Source organism: Thermobia domestica, chromosome 1, assembly GCF_964235325.1.
Source record: "Thermobia domestica chromosome 1, izTheDome1.hap1.1, whole genome shotgun sequence".
In the NCBI taxonomy this organism is placed as follows: domain Eukaryota; kingdom Metazoa; phylum Arthropoda; class Insecta; order Zygentoma; family Lepismatidae; genus Thermobia; species Thermobia domestica.
The window spans coordinates 79,710,771-79,734,681 of NC_137454.1; the positions used below are offsets into that span (position 1 = coordinate 79,710,771).

At 32.7% G+C, this 23,911-nt stretch overlaps 1 protein-coding gene across 5 annotated transcripts in view; it reads right to left on the reverse strand.

The window, feature by feature from the left end:
- Positions 1-23,911, reverse strand: part of LOC145686523 (neural-cadherin-like) — a 698,042-nt gene that overhangs the window by 97,626 nt on the left and 576,505 nt on the right. For 3 of the 5 annotated variants that reach the window (XM_081759936.1, XM_081759916.1, XM_081759958.1), the window contains exon 4: positions 7,156-7,320. In XM_081759936.1, the coding sequence (XP_081616062.1) occupies positions 7,156-7,320 (165 nt within the window). Of the gene's footprint in view, positions 1-6,671; positions 6,837-7,155; positions 7,321-23,911 lie in introns of all 5 variants that reach the window. The other 2 variants (XM_081759947.1, XM_081759925.1) reach the window with 1 other exon arrangement.

A 23,911-nucleotide genomic window follows, 5' to 3' on the forward strand; every position in this document is an offset into this window, starting at 1 on the left:
AACCTTATAGGTAGAAAAGAACAAAGACAACTAAGAAATAAGCTACTACGAAAGAAAGAGAATAAAGAATGTTTCAATGTTTTTTTTCGTTAATATAGTGATTTTTCTCTACAATAAATACAATTTTTATTAGAAACATTCTCTAGAAAGCTCCTCTCTAATAAGACTACTGAGCAACAAATTTATGAACATTTCTTGTTTCTGAGAGGAGAAAGTACATTATTTCCAAATATGAGAAAAAGAATGTTCAGGTATTTCGTACGTAAAGGATAAGTACTAATCTATAAGCGCTGATAATTTTGTAACATACTAATGATGATTTTTGTTACGACTAAAATTTATAGGATCGATACGTAATGAATAGTGATCGAAACATGCCATAATAATGACATATTTCACGTCAAAAATAAACTTTTAAAAGTCTTTTAAACCAATTACAATGTGAACCTAGAATAATTTATTATTAGACAATACACAATACTTAGATTTTTAGGGGAAACTACTTTAATCGCTATTTTTTAAAAAAATGCAAATAAGATTTGTTAATAATGCTGAGTAATTATAAGTTCCCTTTCCTATCGCACACATGAAGTAAGGCCATAGCTTTGAATTCTTTTAAACTCAAACGCTATTTGAAACTATATGTTACTTCAAATTTTCGTGACTGTTTCAAATACTACTATATTTTAAAAATAGCATATGTTCTTTTCAGATGTATATCAATCATTATTTAATTTTCTATCGTGTCTTTCTTAAAAAAAACTTTTTTGATATCAGATGAGTTGTTTAAAGATGAAGAACGAGCTACATTAGAAAATCGGCATTTATTTTCGCGTTTCTAAATGGCTGCAAACAGAAAGCTACTAGGTGACTCGTGATAACGGTACCTCATGGAAAATAATATTGTCTAGCGCGATCATGTTCCACATTTCGATTTTTTTTTTGTCTATTTGAAGATATCACATAATTACTGTAAAATTAGCGGTATTTTAATTTCGCAGTGATTAGGCCTCTTAAAAGACTACTTAGGCTGTATTAACTCGCAAATAGTGTAAAGAAGTGCATTTACGAGCATAAACAATTTTCAAATACTACATGTTTTTTCGATAATAATATACGTTGTTCAATGCTCATTGTCTCTATATTGTTTCTCTCAAAAAGAAAATTAATTCCTACGAGAATCGTACAAAATATAAAGTAATATGCCAATAAAAGAACTAATTTAATCCATACTAAATTGGAATTCACATAAGACCACAACGGCATTTAGATACATAAAAGGTATAACACAATTTAGAATCGCAAAGGAGCAAATTAATTCTGTAACTGAATTTCAATTTAGTTTTGTTCCTGTGACAAATTATCGTTCTCTTTGCATGTTCTCTTAAGTAGCCATATTAATTCCACTAGCTCAATAGTTCCACTTCACTCATATTTGTGGCTTCGTGTGTGTGTGTGGATGTGTGCTTAATTGGTACAGTTATTCACTTCCGTGATCTTGCTCTTTCTTGTATATATATATATATATATATATATATATATATATATATATATATATATATATATCTGATTTTTAACTCATCAATCACAGAAACTGTCAATACTTTTCGCGAACTAATTCCTATCCATGCTCTACTTCATATACTATAGACAAAAAATAAATAAAAAAACATACATTTACCAGTGCATTAAGTAAAATTACCCCTATCTTGTTTAACTCCTAAAAGCATATCCCGACTCTTGTCTTCAATACACAAGAGTAATTCTCATTAATTTTGTAAGCAGATCGATATACCTTCCTACATTTACTTCCGTGCCACGCTCGACCTAAAATGCACTATTATTTGTTATCTGTAGGTGTTAATGAAGCTAGCATTCTCATCCTATACTTTACTTAATCACCTAAATGCTTTCCGATGTTTTAACACCATAAATAAATTATTATTGTTCTTCCCCTTTCCAATTTATATCCTCAGTTAATTCATCCATGATCATTATTTTACTTACAAAAAATACTAACACAAACTGTAAGCACATTTTTTGTGTTGACCCAGTGTACGAATTCTAACATTGTTACATATTACATTAAGTTTACGTAACTACAGGGTGTTTGGAAATAACACCAACGAGTTTTGGGTAATGATTTCTCACACGATAACACGAAAATGATAGACCAACATAGGAGTACAAATGTGTCAATTCGGAGCTACAGCTCCGAATTTGTCAGAAATGCACAGATTAGTAATAACTCCAGAAAAGTAATGTCGGGTAGTAAAACTATAGATTATTTTGAACCATGGATCCCATTAATTTAACAGTAGATATGGAATACGAATCAGTTTACAGTTTCTGATTTATCATCGCTCGTTTGTAGAAAGTCATTTTTCCCTCTTTTACTTAAGAGGCTAACTCTTGGGAGGAATTATTTCCTGAAGCATGTCGGCATTGTTTCCAAACACTCTATACATAAATAAATAAATGGTAATGCTAAGTATGAATTCTATCAATAAATAATAGCTTTCTAAAGCACAGCAATTGCTACTAGATACAAAAATAAGCAAAGCATAATACTACGCATGCGCTCATCAAATACACCATGCAATTACCTCACTCAATTAACACACATTATGCAAACATATAACACGCAAGATTTACTTTATTTACAAGAGATGAAGTAATTTAAAATCTTTTTATCTGAATCCCACAGTACAATAACAATAATGGCATTTATGATATGAATTTATGGAAAAAGGTTACCGTAGCACCATTATGCCCTAAACGCTAAGGGAGACGGCATGATATTTATATTAACGTACGTAATATTCAGAGTGTTCCGAGATTAAACCGACAACCAACAAACTATATACACGTTTCGAATGGTGTTTAAATTCAACCGTCGCATCGATCACGAATTTGTGAGTGTCTATAGTTCTGTAAATTCTTATAGTAAGTGATATATAAACTTCATTTCTTCTATAAGTTTTCTATTTTACTTACAAATAATGCTTAGCAAACGTGAAGAAAGATTAAATGAAGCGCCTAGTATCAAAATCTGCCACATCCATTTCGCTTAGTTTCGAGTAATCTCGCAAAACGTGCAGTGAAGCTCCATATACACGCATACAAAATCCCATATTTGAACTAGTTTTTTTATAGTATAAAATATTAAGCTTTTAAACAAAATTCTGTTTCCATGGCATTCCTTTAGATCAAACATATAACAAGCGATATATAACGCCATTTCGAAAAAAAAATATGGATTTGGTGCCTTTTGATTCTAGATGCCTCAAATAGAATGTTTGAAGAATAATTTTAGTAATTAGGACAATGAAAATTACGAACTAGTTTGATATTTTAAAATTAAAATGAATTTAAAATTAAAATTACATTTTACATATGAAAGACACGTTTTATACTGTACCAACCTATAAACTATCCTGATTTACCAACGTTATTACTGGTTGCAACAATTTCTCGATGTCGTGAATCACTACAGATATTTTTTTTTAAATTTTCAGTATATAATAAAACCAAGTTACTGAAACATTGTAGCTATAACCAATATTAATTCAAGTTTGTAGCAGTATATGTACAAAAAAATTCAACTTTACTGGCAGAAATTTAATTAGACTCTATTGATATTTTTTTTATTTATCTATATTGTGTTTAAAACGAAAATCTAATTACTGCGCAAATTGTATGTATAATCGACGGTACATTAAAGCAGATAGCTCCTAAATTAGAACGAATTAACTGAGAATCGTTGCTGTTTGTAAGCTCTTTAATATTGGAGTGATGGCAAAATTTTATTATTTATTTATCGGATTATTAATAAATACTTTTAGTATATATGCATCACAGAAGATTAGCAGTATACGTAAGCATAAAAGGCACAATTTAGATGTTATGATATTTGAACAGTACACCGAGAGAAAATAACTTATTTTATCTACTTTTTCAGATTCCCAATTGAAGTTTAAGAAAAAATGTATATCTTCCTTCTTACGTATCCTTCAAAGAACCTGTTGCATCACTCTAATACACGGTGGAATTAATACATTCTGCTGTCCTAGCCTATACTTTCAGAACCGCCCTTCTCCCCCCACCAAAAAATGCAGATTTTTGTTGTAAATTTACAACGATCAAATTGTCGTCGACCATGGATTCAGCATTCACTTGTGGCTACATAAAATCCCTTTGCTGAATACACGTTTATATGGCTCGATCACTCGAAAAGAAAGAAAAAAAAAGCATTCTAGTATGTAATACAAAAACGCCCACATAGGATATTTCTAGTACAATAAATTTAATTTATTCTGTAAAAGGCAGAATAGGAGGAGCAAAATATGCCGCCTTAGGGTCCAGTCTACTCAATCTAGCAGCTAAACCGGGCTTGGATTAATAATACTATATAGAAACATAAATATTCAATTTTCTTTTCTTACAGAACTGGAAAGCGATAGGTTGTATCCATTTTTAACGATATCTAATCATCACTTTAGTTATATACATAAAACGCAATTCTGATTCTAATTTGTTTTTGTTCTTTATTTAATTTAGAATTATATACTGGAACTTCAGTTTCTGATAAAAAGAACAAATTTCGTAAATAGTTCAGTAAACTGTATACTTAAGAAGAAAACATACAATACATATATGGCCAAATTTCTTAAAACTATTTAATTATATATGTAACCATAAACTTATTATAAGCATGGCAATATTTAGTGCAAACAAGTCTTAGAAAAAATATCCTTGTACAGCAAAAGAAGTAAAATTAAATACAAGCATGAAGTCATACATATATACTTGCATAATTCACAAAACGTGCTGCATAAAACTACAGCTATTACTACGAAGAAAAGTTATGGGTAAGGAACGAACAAGAAACTGATATAACAACAATAGGTTGTAGGTGGAAGCGTATAGTTACAGTCATAAGAAGATCAACTAGGAGAGAGAGAGAGAGAAAGGAAAAGAAAGAATATGGTTACGAAAGAAAGAGAAAAAGTAAATAGTTAAAACATCATAAAATTGGTTTACAAAAATATAGTAAGAAATACTCGTATTTTCAAAAAAAAAAAAAAAAATACGGAAAAGTAGGACAAGAGTTGTACTATGTATGTTATATACATTGTATTTGTATCCATATTTATATGATGGTAGATACACCTAAAAGAAAGCTACTTATATGTAAAAAATAGAGCAGGAATGAATATATGTATCTCACTAATTTGCTATTGTTTTAAAACTCAGTTTTACAAAAAGAGGGAGTTAGAAAATTATATTATTTTTTCACTATATTTTAAAACCAAACTTATTTAACCAAAAAATATTTGCAAACTAAGGTACAAAAGAAAAAAAAACCTGCCACTATTTTCTATTATCTTTCACTTATTTTTAACGTACTACCATAAATTATAATTGCGGTAAAAATTCTTTAATGATCATTAATAAGGATAACACCGGTATATTATATTATTTTTACTCTAATATTAATGCTACCGTGTACAAAGTATATAGTTAGAGTAGATACTGCACAGTAAATCGATAAAATTGTTGCACACTACCGGTAAATATACGTAGTATCGGTTCTTAGTCACTCAGTATGAAGAAGAATTATATATAAATAGAAAACAGATATATCATTAACTAGTATTTTTTACGTTCTTAAAAAATACACGTAGTAATTTTATCGGTTTTTAACCATTCTGTGTAAAGAACAATTATATATAATAAAGTAAACAAATATAAAATTAACTATTATTGTTTATGTTATTGAAAAAAGGTAAGGTCACCAGGTTTAATCACTGTGTGAAGAAGAATTATATATAATAAAGAAAACACATTTATCATTAACTATTATTTTTTATGTTCTTAAAAAGTTAACTAGTAATTTTACCGTTTTTATAAAGTAAACAGGCATAATCATGATCATTTTTATGTTCTTGAAAAAAGATAAGTAGTAACTTTACCGATTTTAATCACTGAATGTGAAGAAGAGTGATATATATAAAAAGTAAACAGGTTTAACATTAACTATTATTTTTTATTTACTTGAATTAAGATAAGTAGTAGTTTTACCCGTTTTAATCACTGAATGTGAAGAAAAATGATATAATAAACAGGCATTTCAGTAATTATCATTTTTTATGTTCATCAAAAAAGATAAATAGTAACTTTACCGCTTTTCATAACTGAGTGAAGAAGAATGATATGTAAAGATAGTAAACAGTTATATTATTAACTGTTATTTCTTATATTCTTGAAAAGATAAGTAGTAACTTTACATGTTTTTACTCAGTCAATGTGAAGAGGAACGACATATAACAAAGTAAGCAGACATATCATTGACTATTTTTTTTTAATATTCTTGAAGAAAAGATACGTAGTAACTTAACCACTCAATGTGAATAAGAATGCTGTATAATAAACAGTTAACTTGTAACAGTAACCATTATTATGTTCTTGAAAAAACATACGTAGTAAATTTCTCGGTTCTAAATCACTGAGGCATTACATATAAGAAAGTAAACATATATATTATAACTATTAATTTCCTGCTCTTCACTTTCATCTTTAATCCAACACAATCTAACCGTATTAATTCTTTCATCTACATTCATATCTACGGAAAATGATTTGTTTTTTTATGAGATTTATAATAATACCTTGAGTAATGGGTATGGAAATGGACCTCCAAATTCTTCTTCAAACAGCGTAGAATATACCGGATTATCAAACACAGGTGGTAGATCATTGACATCGTTCACATGAATAACCACAGTAGTTTGATTCTCATTAAGACTGTCCGATGCTACCAGAGTCAGTTCATACTGAATATGGACGGCCAAAAATAGTTCAAGGTGAGGGAAAAAATGAAAAAAGACATAAATAGTACATGCAGTAAAAATTAACCTTTTACTTTGTCAAGTCAAACAAGCAATACATGCATTTAAAAAAAATATAATATGAAATATATGATTATTTTTTCTACATGCCTCGTACTAACCAAAATTACGGTGCGTTAAAAAAATCCTGGAAAAAAATTGTGAATTCAAAAAATAATAATGATTCCTGGAAAAAAGTTTCACATACATGCAGGTGCAAGGGGGGGGGGCAATCCAATCCTAGAAAAAAATAATTGTGAGAAACCTTTAAAACTCGTTTTGGAAGATTGCGATCATCTTCTTCTGTGATTTGAGTCCTGTAAGTTGGTCGCTCGAAAACTGGTGGATTGTCATTCACATCCTTGACATGAATTACAACTTTGGTATGGTTCTCCTTCAGGTTATCAGAGGCAGCCAAAATGAGCTCGTACTAAAGATGAAGGAATCACAACACAGGTTAAACATAGTATTTCACAATATTATTATTACTACAAAGAATAATAAGGTATTAACACACTCAGTAAAGATACAAATCCACAAATGAAAATACACGTTTTTATTTTCATAAAAGATTGTTGGAATTATTCTTAGCATATATAAACCTAGTAATATATTCTTAACAGTTAATATTTAGGAAAATGTATTTCTAAAACAATCAATAATGATGCTAGACAAAGTATATACATACAGAGATCTTTTCCATGTTCTAGTTGAAGTTTGTACAGGTAACATACAATAAAGTACTTATCTTTTATGTTAAACTATAACTGCAAAGAATTAATATTTGCTGTTAGAATGCTAAAGAAACAGACTAATGAAGCAACGCACTCTATTAAACATAAACCTAAACTATACAGGATACACCTTTTCTTAAAATAGAACATATTTACGAGTATCTTAATTTCTAATATTTAAGCTTAAGTTTTCATTCATTAATCGAAACAAATTTATTGGTGAAGATATTTAAGATTGCCGAAATATATTTTGCGCGAAATAAACCAAATAATACCTGGAAGATCATTCATTGCTGAATGATTAGAAAAGAATTGGGAAATGAAACTGTGGGAGGTAAAGGAGAAAACTCAAGAAGACCCAAGGAACACATTCCCTGGGATCGAACGAGGGAAAATTCGAACGATGTGAGTGCTGGAGCACTAAGCCACTGTGCCCCCCAAGAATTTTATGGTGTTTGATACTTTATCCGTAAGTACATTTGATTCTTAACTAATGTTTAGACGCAAGAACACAATTTGAAAATGGAAACAGAACATGTTTTCTTGGATATGCTTTATCGCTCTCGTTTTTAATCACACCAACAATGTTCAAAGATCAATTTGTATTTATGACTATTGTAAATATTTGCTATTTCCACTACTACAATATACTATGCAATCCTGAACGGTCGTATTATAACCTGTTGTTCTTTTGTTTCAAACCATGCAATCTAAAATATGTTCATAGTTCAACATCATTCTTTCTTACGGAAACGAATGGCGTATTCAAAAACCTGGTGAGAACTCTTATAGTTCGAATTCCACGTTAAGCTGTAGGCCACATCTTACATAGCCTCGACGCTGAAAGGAATGCTAAATTCCCAATCCAACAAACCAGAGACATACTTCCGAGAAGAACATTTTTCTGTCCATTTGCTGTGTAAATTGAGTATTTATATGTGAGTAGAATAACAATGGGGTGAGAGAATAATGTTCCCCTAATTATTAGTTAAAGATTAGTAATTGCACTTTGTTAATTTAAGTATAACATCACTTCTTAACATCGAGGCTCTCTCTCTCTCTCTCTACACACACACATATATATATATATATATATATATATATATATATATATATATATATCGGGACCTATTCCTTGAAGTATAATCCGTCCCACTACTTGGATCGGTTTCCTAAGAAAGCACCTGTTCCAGAGATCAAACACGAGATCACGGGTACAGAAAGAATGCCTTTAAACAAGTGGTTCACGAAGAGGAATAGAATAAAATTTTTCAGTAAAACTACGTAAAAGTGATGAAGAACATTTCCGATGTCTCAAGAAACATACGAGAAAGAAGGTTGGAGAAATGAAATGAAAAGTCTTTAGTTTAAGGTCTTACGGCTACGATAAAGGAAATAAATTATAAATAATAGTGAAATGAGAACGTGCGATTCAACGGGAGAACCATGAGAAAACTCACTGACATAATGATGTTCAGCATTAAGTGACATGGCCTGGAATTAAAACAGGGATTCCTCGTGACAGAAATAAGCGACCAAATACTGACACAAGGTGCCTCCTAAAGAAGCTTTGGGAAGATCGGCTGTATTCAAGGGGTGGAAACATTTTAAGAGGTGGATGGCACATACTTTATTCAGGAAGATGTCCATCGCCATAATGATAACAACAATGTGAAAATAAAGAAAGCTACTACAATGTAATAGAAAGTTTGTTAATTTGTGATTTGACAGTTCAGTTAACTGCTGGCGTAACATAGTGTTGTATTTTTAGAGTCTTACCTCAGGAAAGAAAGAAAACGATAAATAAATACAGCTTCACGTCACAGGTCTACGAACATGTGTCAGATCTCACGAGATGGCATCTATAAGTGTAGAATCCGACATCAATAGACCTTTAAGTGCACTGGCACTTGAATTTTAAAAAAATAATTTTTGAGAAAACTGAAAATAAAACGTTTTTCTTGTCATTTCATGTTTGTTCCTTTTACTGCACAACAACAAGAAACTAGTTTCCTTTTACGTAAATACCGATATATGATAATACTCATTACAGTCCAACAATCTACAGATGATACAAGAATTCATTTGTAACTTTATTATTTGAAGACGGTATGTGAAACAGATGTATGGAATATTTTTAAGTGTGACGGTTTATATGTGGCAAAAGAAACACAGCAAAACACTATTTTAATAACAAAATAACACGAAGAGATGCTGTTCTAAGAAATTCCTAAAGATATACTTTGTTTCTTTTTATTTTTAAATTTAACATTTTTTATTCTGAAACTACAATAAAGAGAAACAATAATACGAAAGTAACAGTAATGAGACAATTTAGGAAAGTAGAGAAAGCAGAACAAAGACAACAAGAGGCGGTCATCATTATTTTTCTACTATGGTGAAAGTTAAACTTTAGTTTAATTAAAAACTTTTTTCTTTTGTTTTTTTTTTTCTGAAGATGTGCACACTCAACTTCTCATCATCAAGACCTCCTCAAAGAAAGTTTTAATTGAAGTCGCTCACGGGACGAAAAACCAAGCCTTGTACATCGGTTGCTTGTGGAATGAGGGGTGAAAATACCAAGAGACCGGGGGGAAGGGGAATAGGTTGTCATGGTTGGGTTGATGGGACGGGTGCACCACTCAGAGAATTTTATTTTAAGTAAATAATAAGAAAAAAAAGTAATGCTACTACGGTTACTGTTTTCTTATTCTGTATCTTAGCATTGTCTTCAGACTTGGTTATAATACACTTGAAAAAAATATTCGCAACAACACTAATATTAAATATTTGTGTCTTTTTATATACTTATAATGGACTAGCGTTGAGTATCCGCTTCGCTGGGTTAAAATAACCAAAAAAATAAATTAAATAGTACTATTGTGGGCTGAATTTGAATTTAAACGGCATCGGAAATATTACTGTTCACCTTAGCGACCCCAAAAACTTTAGATTAGGCACTAATATCGGCCATTTTCGGTCATTTTTATATTCTTCCCCTCCTCATTCCCAAACTTGCGGGGCTAAATTTCGATTTAAATGGTACCGAAAGTGTCAATGGTCATCTCAGCGAAACAGAAAACTATGGATTTGGCACTAATATCGGGTCTTTTTCGATCATTTATATACATCTTTCCCCTCCTCTTCCCAGAAGTCAAAGTGAAATAATAAAATCCATCCCAGCCTCAAACTTCATCTATGTTGAAAATTTGATCGAGATCGGTCGTGTGGTTCAAGAGTTATTAAGTCACAAACATAGTCATTTTCACTTTTATATATCATTATATAGATAATAGATTTCATAATACACTTGTTTTACCCTCCCTGATTTTGAAATCTATATACCGTGCATTTTAAAAATAGAATAATAATAAACTAATAAAAATCGTTAAGCCCTAGTAATATCTGACAGTCTTCTCCCCTTTCAAGCAAAATCTTAAAAAAAAAAAAAAAAAGAAAGAAAAAGAAAAAAAATGACACTGCTGACTTTCGCCAACTTTTCAACACATTGTGAAGATTTTGTGGCATGAAAGATGACAGATAAGTCAAATTTAATTTTCTGATTGCAAAACTGTTAGTTATTTAGGCGTATCAGGTACAAATTTTCTATAATCGATGTGTTTGGATATAGTGCGTAGCGGTGTTAAAGCCATAATTGCATGTCATATTTTCTAACTTTCGAGTAAACTGTAGAGGAAAGTTCAACATTTTCGTGCAATGCAATGCAATGACCCATGCTAAACAAGCTTTTCCTGCCTTCTGCAGATAGATTTCTGCAATTAAAGTACTTACATACTGTTCTGTGGTCCGATGTCAACCTATTCCACCTAATAACTAAATTTCCTCGCAATTTCCTCGCCTATTGTCTCCTCTGAGCCGATCATACACTCGTATATAGACACAAGTGAAGCTTCCTCGAAGTAATTGGTGAAAGTGATATACTGCGTAAAACAAGCGATTTTGACTCCTTCGAACAAGGGTAAAAGACGGATGCTCTTTAGCGGGGAGGGAGGGGGGTTCGTTCTACAATCTCAAGAGTAAGGCGAGAATACATGGATAGTACGTAGTAATTGCCGCCAAACTTTCACGCTAAATTTAGGCGAGAAAACCATCAAACCGAATGAGGAGTCCAGTTGGACAGTAGGAGATGGACTGCATATTGCAACTATACTCTATGTGTGAAGCGGTTGCCTCAAAAGATGGACTTCAGAAATCGACGCTCCTGAGAGCATCACTTCTCACTATAATTCTCCGCTTTAAAATTGTTGAACATCTGTGATCACTTGTGAAGCTCAGACTCCGAAGCATAGATGCCTTCTTTCATTCTTGCTGACAGAACTGAATGCTGCGCTACATGAGGTGTGGTACCGTATTCCTATGAACACCATTCATGAGTTCCTGCAGGATAATGGTAGTCTCACAACATATTAATAAGGTAAGTTGAATTTTCTTTAGGTGTTTCCATTATTTTGATAATCACTTGTATGTCGAAAGACAAAACGTGATTCCAGAATACCTCTTGCGTACTAACAAGAACTCACGGACATTTAACTATACAAAAACTCATCAAGAACTAATTACAGGAATTTCACGTTAAAACATGATTCAGAACTCGCAGTGTAATTTTTGACATATTATGAATCTCAGCAGGAACACACGAACAGGTATTATATTCGTCCTGATTAAGTCGTTATTTTGGACGTGTTCTCTTTTTCACTTTGATTCGCCATCTTGCCACAAGGGATATACGAGGTACGGCACGCCATCAAAAGATCGATTAATCTGCCAATTTCAGAGTTGAAAATAACGTTGCACTGGAATATTTGAATTAGAAACGATTTTTTTAACTACACAGTAAAAAAACAAGAAACTTTTTTTTTTTTTTGAAAGTGGAAAGAGAAGGACAGAGTAAAGTGTGAATAATTCCCGGCAAAGAGTTTCAAGTAATATTTCTTTCGTGCTTTTACAGAGATTTTTTTTTATCTGATTCCCACACTATTCTGAAAGATTTAACATTAAAAGAAGTACGTAATAATGAATTGCAGAAAAAGTTCCAGGAACTGTTAAATTTGATTTATACGACCAATTAGAGTACGTTAGGCACTTTCATGGTGTACAGCATTAACTGTGTTTTTTTAAAAAATGGATCATGCTTAAAGGGACTATTTTACTACCTATCTGAAGCAGAGATGCCAATTTACCAAATCTTCTTCACTATCTACGTTACGGTCGTTACGTTCACAAACAATTTACAGTCCTGATCAGTGGCGTACAAAGCATTTAATTAAGGATAGGGTCAAACATCCGAACTCACATTGTTTCAGGTCATGCGCAATTTATGTATACAATCTTATTCAGGAATAGGCAGGGGTTGAATCCTAGGGGTTCGGAAACCCCACCGAAATCCCAACTTTTCTGTAAATTTAGTCTAATTTTAGGAGTAATTTAATAAATTTTATTATAATTTATCCTCATTCTGAATTTGTACCCCGCCAAAAAGCTTTGGACTCCGACCGAAATAAATTTCTGCCTATACGTGCCTGTCTTAATATGGTCAATGTTTTTTTCCCCCACAATATCTTGTGAGATCGGAGTAAAGCCCAGATCCCCTTGATCTTGATGAATATGATTTTGGCCATAGCAAGTTCTTTTCTTTATGCGTACAAGAATTGCAAAAAAGTAAACTATTTCATTCCAAATTGTTAAATCCTTTTATCTCAAAGTTATTTGTCTAATGTGCTAAATACGAAAACTGATTCATAACTACATAGAACTGCCCTTGCTAGCATTCTATGGTCCATGACAAGCTATAGGCAGATACACAGACTCTCAATTAAGTGATGTGTTGTCAACCTTATAATCGCTAATCATAGTTCTGGATCCTCGGCTCGGGATACCCGTGTTAGATTCTCGGTGGAAACTTACATTATGAATCACGGACAAATATGTTGGGGGTCATCATCACATCGCTTTTAATTTACAGGGCTTACACAATTGCGGCGGTCGAAAAAAAAAGACACATGTGTGGAACCTATGTTTTGGTATAAGAGGGCTTATTAAGTTTTGTTTATTATTCAGAGCAATACAGGAATCATCTCCTCCAAACTAATCTCCTGTAATAATAAAATTTTTCAACAAATATTACAAATTCCAGAACAAGATATAGAGGTCCTTTTATAGGTGGAGAAAAAGGTAAGTACGACCATTATTGTAGTAACAACGGTACTTCAATAGCAAAGTACTTCTCGTGTAATAAGGACCACATAATGACATCTAATTTGCCGGAGAGTCGGTGTAATTTGACTGAAAAAATTAGAATGTAAAAGCAGTTAGCAACACTGCAAACAATGTCAGAAACATTTCGATAGGAAATGACAAGAGACGATGGAGTATTAGTCAAAGTTAAATTTAAAAAAAAAAGAAAAAAAGCAAGGTTAAAACCAGGACCAGAAGTTCTCTATTATAGAGATGAGAAGAAATTTTCTTCATCTTGCTTTCTACTTATCTCAAAGCAGGCAGGAACTTTGAAGCATGACAAGGTGCTTCTGCCTAATTGTTTGAACACAGAGGGAGAAGAGCCCTGCTTGATATGAAGCGAGTGACAAGAGAATTTCCTTCTAACTCTCGATGCGGGATACCTTCATCTTCGAGAAGCTCTTTTGCCTTTATCATTTCTTCATCCTTCTCTGTGTCACTTCTGCTTAATGTCATGCTTCGCTGAGGCATAAGAAACCGTGAGCAGCTCAATAGCTAACACAGAAATAGATGATCGAAATATTCATATTATAATATAGCCTATTTATTTCAAATGGACGATAGGGAACAATAACTTAGGAGACTTTTTTTTAAGGCAATACGCACTTTTTTTTCTTAAGTGTTATAAGTTGTGATATCTCTAGCCACTTCTGTATCTATGAAATGCATTTTTGAATTTCAATTTAAAAGGTAAAATCTGATAGAGCAGCTTGTCAACTAAATTGGAATAGAATATAGATGTATTACTACAAGTACCGTATATATAAGGTAAAATATAATATACACTATGAGTATTTATTACTTCATAGTGGGTATTTGGTGATTTTATGTTTTCATTTTCTGAATTACCTATTTTAAAATTGTTTTAAAAATTTTAATTATCTTTAGGTAGAAGATAAGGTTTCGTACAGCTTTAGCGGGATACCTTCATCTCGCTAAGTTAAAATAAGTCTCAATGGATCATTATCATAGTTATTCTGCCATTATTGGTACGTCACTTGCTGCAACTGAGAAGCTTCCATGCTCCACTGTTTTCTGCTAACCTCTTCGTCTTTACGTACGATTTCTCTGTTTTGATACTGTCCATTAATTTTAGTCTCCTTCCCCGCTCTTTCTCTTTCCTGCCACCATACCCTCGAAAATGTCATCAATAATACAGTTCCTTCTTAGCCAATGTCCCAACCAGTTTCTCTTCCTCTTCTTAATAGTAGCTAAAATTGTTATTTTCTTCCCCACCATTTCTAACACCCTCTCATTCGTTTTCTGTTCGACCCAGCTAATTCTTTCAATTCTTCTCCACACTCACATTTCGAAAGCTTCCTGTCGTTTTTCATTGTTTTTGCGTCATGTCCATGTTTCTGACCCACATACAACAATACTCCACACGAAGCATTTTATGAGTATTTTCTCAACTCTTTGTTCAAGGTTCCACAAAATAGAATTTTCTTCCTCCTAAAGGCTTCTTCTGCCATTCCTATCCTTGCTTTTATTTCACGTTCACACTTTATATCATGACTAATAATACTACCCAGGTATCGAAAACTACTCACCAGTTCTATCTTCTCCCATCCTACTTCTTCGCTAAAGACGGTAAAAAGAATTGAGCGAAAGGTACAGTCATGTCCAAAATTATTGTCGCATGTCCCTAAATATGTTTCTTATAAGAATATAATTTGATAACGATTTTGCCCGGTATTTCTTATAACGTTAGTATGCGTATAATTAGTTAAGACATGTATATGGTAAATTTCATGTCAAAACATAACTAAATAAGAACAATACAACAACAACAACAAAAAAAAAAAAACTTTTCTTGTCCATTTAGCAACGTTTTTTTTACCCATTCTAATTTTCGTATTTATAATTCTTATCCTATGAAATTACCACAAATATACGTACATTTCCCGATTATACACATAGTAACAGTATTTAAAGTACCCTGCAAAATCATTATCAAATTATATTCTCACAATAATACAGTTATAGATATGCGACGATCATTTTGGACATGGCTGTACATTTATGAATTATTGGGTTTGCATCTATAAGGATTAAGAGTGTTACATATTTCCGCCTAGATGTTTATGCAGTCCCTAACCTCTTACATGTTTTGAGGGTTGCATATTAGTGTTCCGTGAAACGTACATTTTTTTAACAAAAATAAATGAATGATATGGATAGTCACCGTTAGACTCATTAATATGTGTGAAGATGTTAACGGATTAACTCTATTATCGAACTCGAAACGAGATAATCGCTCTCGTTTAAAATCTATCGTGTGGAGTAACGGACAAACGTCGTATAAACATTACAATGTTATAAGCCTTACTGGCGTTACCGTAATAAGTAAACCTAGATAAGTTATTTGCACGTGGTGCTATCTATAATGTTGATTAAAGACATTTTCTGTTCGTTAAATGGCACTTACAACACAATAGTTGGACATTACTATGCATTTAATAGTTCATATTTTGAATAAGTATACATTCAAAAATGCCCATTAGCTCCATTTTTTAAAAAGTCTTTTCCTTCTAAAAACAAAGCAACTCCAGGTAAAAAATAAAGAATGAGAAAGAAAATCCCAGATAAAACGGCAGCTATCTTTTCTTTCTAGAATCATTTCTACTAATGGAGAAAGCGACAAATTGGTCGCGGACAATAAGAAATAAGACGACGACCAAAAAAAAAAAAAAAAAAAAAGCAAAAATGTAAAAAAAAAAAAATAGAAATCTGGAATAGAAAACGACGAAGAAAATTGAAGAGGAGGAGGTTGGATAAGAAAAGACTCTTGAAAGAAAACCTATCTTCACACACACAAAAAAAAAAAGCTAAAAACTTTCTCGCTAAGATACTGATTTCTCAGCTGAGTATGAGGATTTGGATCACACACTTCAGGTGAACGTAATATTTCATTTAAAAAATTGTCCGGAGGAGGAATTTTGCGTATTATTATTATTATTATTATTATTATTATTATTATTATTATTATTATTATTATTATTATTATTATTACAGTATTTAAATGGTAAGGACCCTAGCGCATTAAAATATTGTATTTATATACAGGATGTTCGAAAACAAGGCCAAAAGGGCTTTGGGAAATGAATCGTCACACGAAAACATGGTGCACAAATTCGTAATTTCCTAGCTACAAAGTATATCCCGCCGAAAGTTGGACGAAGCAGTAGAATGAAGGGTCATAAATCTACAACAGAAAATTGGATGAAGAGGGGGGAGGTAAAAGAAGTGCTTATTTCGAGTCTAGATTCCATTAATATACCAGTGAATTTCAGCGGAAATAAGGTTAGCCTAGGAGTGATATTAGATTTTGTAAAAACTACCAGTACACCGCCACGTGATGGAGTTTTGTTTATATTTCGTGATATTTTTTCAACTAATATTAAAACCGGAAGTGATAGTAGATTTCTACCACTTCCGGTTTCAGTACAGAGATCAGAGTGGTGATGGAACATATTCTTGGGACACTTAATCGACTGCAGAAAACCGCTTCTCGCTGTCTATTACTGTTTTCAATCTATACTGTTCAACGTGAAAACCGGAAATAGTTTATTTCTACCACTTCCGGTTTTAGTAGAAAGTTAACTATGGATATATAGTATATTCTTGGGACGCTTAATCGATTGCAGAAAGCCGCTTTTCCACGTCTATTACTGTTTTCGGTCTATAATGATGGAAGTGAAAACCGGAAATACTTGATTTTTACCACTTCTTCTTGCGATATTGCCTCGATCAACAAACTCTGTTCCTAGATTTTAACCTTCTATACTCTGATCAAATTTGGTGGTAGTTCATCTGTTACTTCTTCAGATTTTTTTGTGCCTCTAGGACGAACAGACAGGTTAAATATATAAAGGAATTTTGATAAACCAAACTCCTTAAATACATGTTAGATCACGAACGAATTGAAAATTGGCATTCGTTTTATATCCAATTAAATCTAGGCACAAAATAACCACTGAATTTTCTTACCCAACCACAGTACTTCCTTATGGATAAGCGGCTAGCTTACGCGACTTTGCCGTGGAAGAGCCGGGTTCGATTCCCCGCTGGAGCTAATATGATTCGAATTACATTAAGCTGTAGGTCCATGTCTCATACAGCCTCGTTCTGAAAGGGACGCTAAATTCAAACTCAAAACCAAATCCAATCTTACCAAACACTATGCAATATTTTGTGGTCGAAATGAAAATGAAATGAAATCTTTGAGTTTTACGTCCCACGTTTATGCCGGTTAGGCTAAAGGAGACGGTGAAGATGAGTAATGAATGAAATGGTGGAATGAAGAAAGTGGGAGGAAACGGAAGAGCCCCGAGGAAACCCACGCACACGGTGTTTGTCCACCACAAAGTTCACTTGGAGGGGGCTGGGATTGAACCCGGAACCCCAAGAACCAGAGGTGAACGCTCTACCACTGAGCCACCGCGGCCCGTCTATTTTGTGGTCGAGTAATCATTTCTTCATTTATTCGTTGCAAACAATTTTCAATGTTTGACAAAATAGGATCCGAAATGAAGTATCTGTGAACACAGGTTGGTGTCTATATTGTTTCTTTTTTCATGATTTCGTGTGAAGGTTCATTTCCCGAGGTTATGTTGTTTTTATCAAAACACCCTATACATATTCAACAACTACTACAAATTGAGAAATCATTCCTCACCCTAAAAAAAAAAAAAAGTAGTTGCACATGGATTTACGTAGAAATGCGTAATTTCAGACGGTCATACCTCGAAAATAAAATGGAGAATCACGGTCGAGTAAACAAACTGTTTATTTTGAGACGATCCATTAGTTTAATTTAAAGCGGATCATGTGCTACTATTACACACTTCACTCTTTTCGCTGTCACTGGATTACAATATAAGCCAAAGGATTAGAATATTGCCTATTGTATCTGCAACATTTCACCTTGTGCATAATACTATAGTGTTTAATCTTTTGCACGTTATAACTGCAAACTTAGCCAGGATATTTCTAGCGAAGTATGTATAGCTAGCCCTAAGCTATATTTCACTATAATATCCTTCGCTTTTAGAGGAAAAAGAAACTCTTTTACTAACACTGGCTGCTGCCTGTGCTTAGAACCGTCCTTACATCTTGAAAGCCAGGTAAATGTTAAGAAAAAAAAAGTTTCTAAAGATTTAATATCTAAGCTTTTTTTTTTTTTTAAAAAAGGCCCTTTTGACATACGGTACATATCATACAAAATTTTCAATATATGTAAGTGCAATCGCTTTCTGCTGCCTACAGAGTAACTTTCTGCTATATTATATCAAAAACGAAGAGCTAAGGTCTCCTTTTTTTCCTAAGTGGATAGTTGGAATGATTTGAGTGCCCTCTGGGAGAGAATGGTAGAAGTTCCGCCTGATATTAAAACTCAGGCAAGAGTGTTCTCAAATGGGAAACATACATACATGTATATAGATATTAGACGGAAGAGGACAAGAAGACAGCGGGGAAAAGAGGTGAGTCAAGTATTACAAAAATAAAAATAAAAAAATAATGAAATAAAATAAGAAAGAAAAGTACGAGGATGTAAAGGAACACAAGCTGAAGGACATGAGTTCAAACTTCACGTTTATGTGCATGAACGTGTGTGTGTGTGTGTGTTTTACATGCTTACTGGTTTTTCGAAAGTACGAACTGACGAAAGAAAAAGAAGTAAAAAGAACGAAGAAAAGAGGAATTCCAGCAGCAAACAGAAACCTTGTGTTCACGGTGGTTTGGTCTTCTCAGCGAACAAACGAGCCCTGGCGAAACACTCGAACGGATGCCTTCGCCAAAAACTATTTCGTTTCACCAATCAAATACCTCCCGTGATATCAGTCGTATCTGTCTGTCTGTGTAGTGGTTGGTTGACGATAGCAAAAGTGGGTGGTGCTCCCAAAAACCGAAGCAGATTAACTCGTTGTTCTTTTTCTCTTCTTATTTGCTTTCAGCTTTTTTTAAAAAAAGAAGAAGAAGAAGGTCAAGAAAGAATCTGTGGCTGCCAACGAAAGTAAAGGAAGATTTTATGGCACTGGCTCATGTCCGATACTGTATCATCAACACGACACAACAGGGAATTCTGTCACAACTTCTGCTTCTATTGGGAGCGGGGTGAGGTTCTGCGGTCCTCTTTCACTTGAGTAAATATTGATATCTTCCGTCCATTATTTAGTTCTTTCTTTACCCGCATATAACGTATAGGTCGCGGGATATATAAGGGTACAACATAAAATTTACATACACACACATGCATTATATATATATGTTAACATGGCCAAAAATGCATCATAAAGTCAATGAAAAACTAAACATGTTGCAGGCAAGTGTTTTAATTAGTTCATAAATTAGTGATTCACCAACGCCGCTTCACTGATTACTATGAGCTCAGCCTTCCCACTGTTATTACTCGTATATGGTTTATTGTGTTCTTCTACGTTCAAGGACCGCATGATTCGCAAGCTGCTGTACGTGATCTCAATCTCTCTCTCTCTCTCTCTCAACACACACGAAATATAATTAGTTCTTTCTCCTTATTATTCTCTCCTCTTGATATGCTTGAGATAATTTAATAATGAATTTTCGCTGTTACATAAAAGTTTTATTTAAATCAGTAATCAATGTTTCCGTCAAGTTTAAACCACCAAATCTACATACAGTAGTAAAAGTATCGTACACATCTATGGGTGTAGACATTATCCAGTACAATATCTTGTAACCTGAGAAAACAATGGAAGATAAACTGAAATAAACTATTTAAAGATAGAGTACAATGTAGTAAAATTGCTAGAACTCCTTTTCTTCTATGGATATAAATCTACGTATTTGATGATTGATATATCGAAAAAAATGAAAGATATATTTGTAGAACGAAAGACTTCCTCTGTCCTTGTCCAGTATCTTTGGTAATTTATGCAATATCTTTTGATAGTTTCGTTTATCCACCAAAAGACACTGGACAAAGTAATATTGCTAGAAGTTTTTTCTTCTATAAATATAAACGTAAGTATTTGACACTTGACATCCGAAAAGAAAATCTTGAAATTAAATCTTTACGTTTTACGTCTCATGATTATGCCGGCTAGGCTAAAGGAGACGGTGATGAGGAGGAATGAAATGGTGGAATGAGGAAAGTGAGAGGAAACGTGGAAACCCCGTAAAAAAAAAAAAACACGCACAAGGCGTATGACCACCACAAAAGCTCACTTAGCGCGAACCAAGAACTCCATGCTCCAGAGGTGAACGCTTCGATCACTGAGCCATTGTGGCCCCAAACATCGAAAATGACGAAAGATAAATGGAAATTAAACTATCGAAAGACACCGAACAAAGTAGCAATATTGTTAGAACTCTTCCCATTCTACGGATATAAATATACGTATTTGATATATCGTAAAAAAGATGAAAGAAAAATGAAAATCAAACCATAAAATAATACTGGACAAAGCAACAATCAAGAGTTGCTGGGACTCTTTTCTTCTACAGATGTAAACCTACGTATTTGATACTTGACCTATTAAATCCAAAGTGCCCGTGGATATGATGTAGAACCATACTATTAAAAAAGAGTGACTTGAAAATTGGGGCTATGTTCAAGATTGAATTTGGTTTGAATAATAAAATTTGTTAACAGAATATTTACATAATGAGGAAGTTCATTATGTAATTTAAACTGTTTTTAGCACATAAAACGAATTTGCTGCCAGAATTACATAGTAATTTTTAACATTTTATATTAAATTTTTATTTTGAAATTATGTGGCGGAATTTTTTGTTTTGTTCGTTTTTGATAATTAATGTTAAATTTAAAGTATAACAAAAATTTAAAAAAATAACTGGCTAGTTAGTTACATATGTAATTATATATATATATATATATATATATATATATATATATATATATATATATATATATATGCGTGTGTGTGTGAGAGAGAGAGAGAGAGAACTTGAGAACTTGTAAATACAACTTCCCAAAACTATTACTGAAAAGTTACAGAAGCAACAAATTTGTTAAAAAATTTCCTCAGGACTATATCATTTTAAGCGTTACAACAATCTTTACTACCTGTGTTTTTCATATCTCTGGAACAAGTTCAGAACATGAAATTCCTGTAATCGGCATTATGACCTCTAAATCTATTTAAAAATCACATACGTGATCGGATGTGATTTTTATCTAAGAAATTTTTCGAAATAGAGTCTTTTGAGAAAAAAGTTCAAATTTCCAACCACTTATAACCACGTTCCTATTTGTTCGAAATGCGTCGCATCATGAACATGGTATTTAAAGTTACAAGGTATTTTGGAAGTGCAATGCACCGTCTATCTCACTTGCTTTACTACTGTTGTAGAGGCTTCCATAATATGGATATTTCTGATATTAATAGCGTCTTTATTACACTGTACAATAAATGTGTTGTAAGTTTTCGTTTGACATGTAGAGGTGAAATATGTAATAATGTGACGCAGTTCCATTATAAAAACAGCATCAACAACTTTCTGTCAGGTTGGCAACACTAGTAGTCTGATGGTATTGAAGAGTATGTCATACGATTTCTCTTGTTGATATTTAAATCCTGCAAAATTTCAGCGCTTTTACCTATACGTTTAAAATTTACAAGGGCATTTCGAGATAACTGGTTTACTCTTTATACGTTTATTGTTTACGCCTTTTTGTATGCGACGAAATATTTTGTGTTGCAAATAATATTTTAATAATAATAATAATAATAATAATAATAATAATAATAATAATAATAATAATAATAATAATAATAATAATAATACAAGATACTACTTTCGGTTGTGAAACTGTTTCACAAATGAAACAGGTAAAACTTCCGATTTTTTTTTTAAAAAAAAAGAAAAAAAGTATCTCATTTTAGTTTGTCAGCTTGTAGCACATTCCTGGGTACGTTTATTTACACAATCTGGGAAAGAAACCCTCGACGATTTTTTTTTAAAGAGTGAACTAAAATAGATATATAATCTGCTAAAAGGTAACAGTTACCTAAATTCTCGCACACAAGGTTCGAAACATTGTTAGCCTAATGGGAAACATGATCAACCTTTTAAACAATACAGAAAGTTTTTACTTTTTTTATCTTTTTAAGTAAAGAAGAACTTTGTGGCGTGGCAAAGAGGAAAAAAAGCCCAAAGTAGAAGATACAGTTGGTTTACTTGGGTGCAGAGATTTAACAAGCAAACTGCGAGACGTTACGAAGAAACGTAGTCGGAAAAGAAGACAAGAATATATAAGAAAAAAAAATAGCTGTAACGAAAGACAAATTAAATTCTCTTCAATTTAGGGAAGAAAGGAAAAGGTTAAGGGTCTGTGAGAAAAGATGGCAAGAAAGAAAACTTCTGGGGACAACACAAATTTGTTTAACAACTCAGAACACACAAGTAAATAAAGAAAGAAAGGAATAACAAAAAGTTTTAAAAAGTACAGAACAGAAAGAGAAACAGAAAGAAGAGGATACATAATTGGATGAGAATATATAGAAGAAAAGGAAGAAAGAGATAAACAGAAATTAAGAAAAAGTCTAAAAAAGAGGAAGTGATCAAGAAAAGAGAGAGATAAACAGCCAAGAACAGAGAAATGAAAGAAGAAAGGTAGAGACTGACATTTCTATTTTTGTTTGGATATTACATAGATGCCCAAACCTGTGGTCGAAATTCACGCTCACTTGACTTCAACTTCAAGAAGTGACCGTAAGGTTGAGTCAACCGGAATTCCAAATCATGATGTGAGCGTTGAGTGATCTTTAAATTATGTTATGAGCGTGGTTGAGTAAGCATGATGTGATCGTGAGATCAAGTGATGTGAGATATCGAAATGATGCTGAGAGTGTCTGCTTAAATGAGTGATGTCCGATTGATGTTTTGAGCGTGAGGTTCAGTAAGTGTTCAGATTTGAGGTTGATGACGTTAACATGAGCTCGAGTTAGCTTATTATTTTTCTTCCAAAATATCCGAAAATAAGCCATTGGTTTTAATAAGAATTTGAGAAATTTATTTTAATCT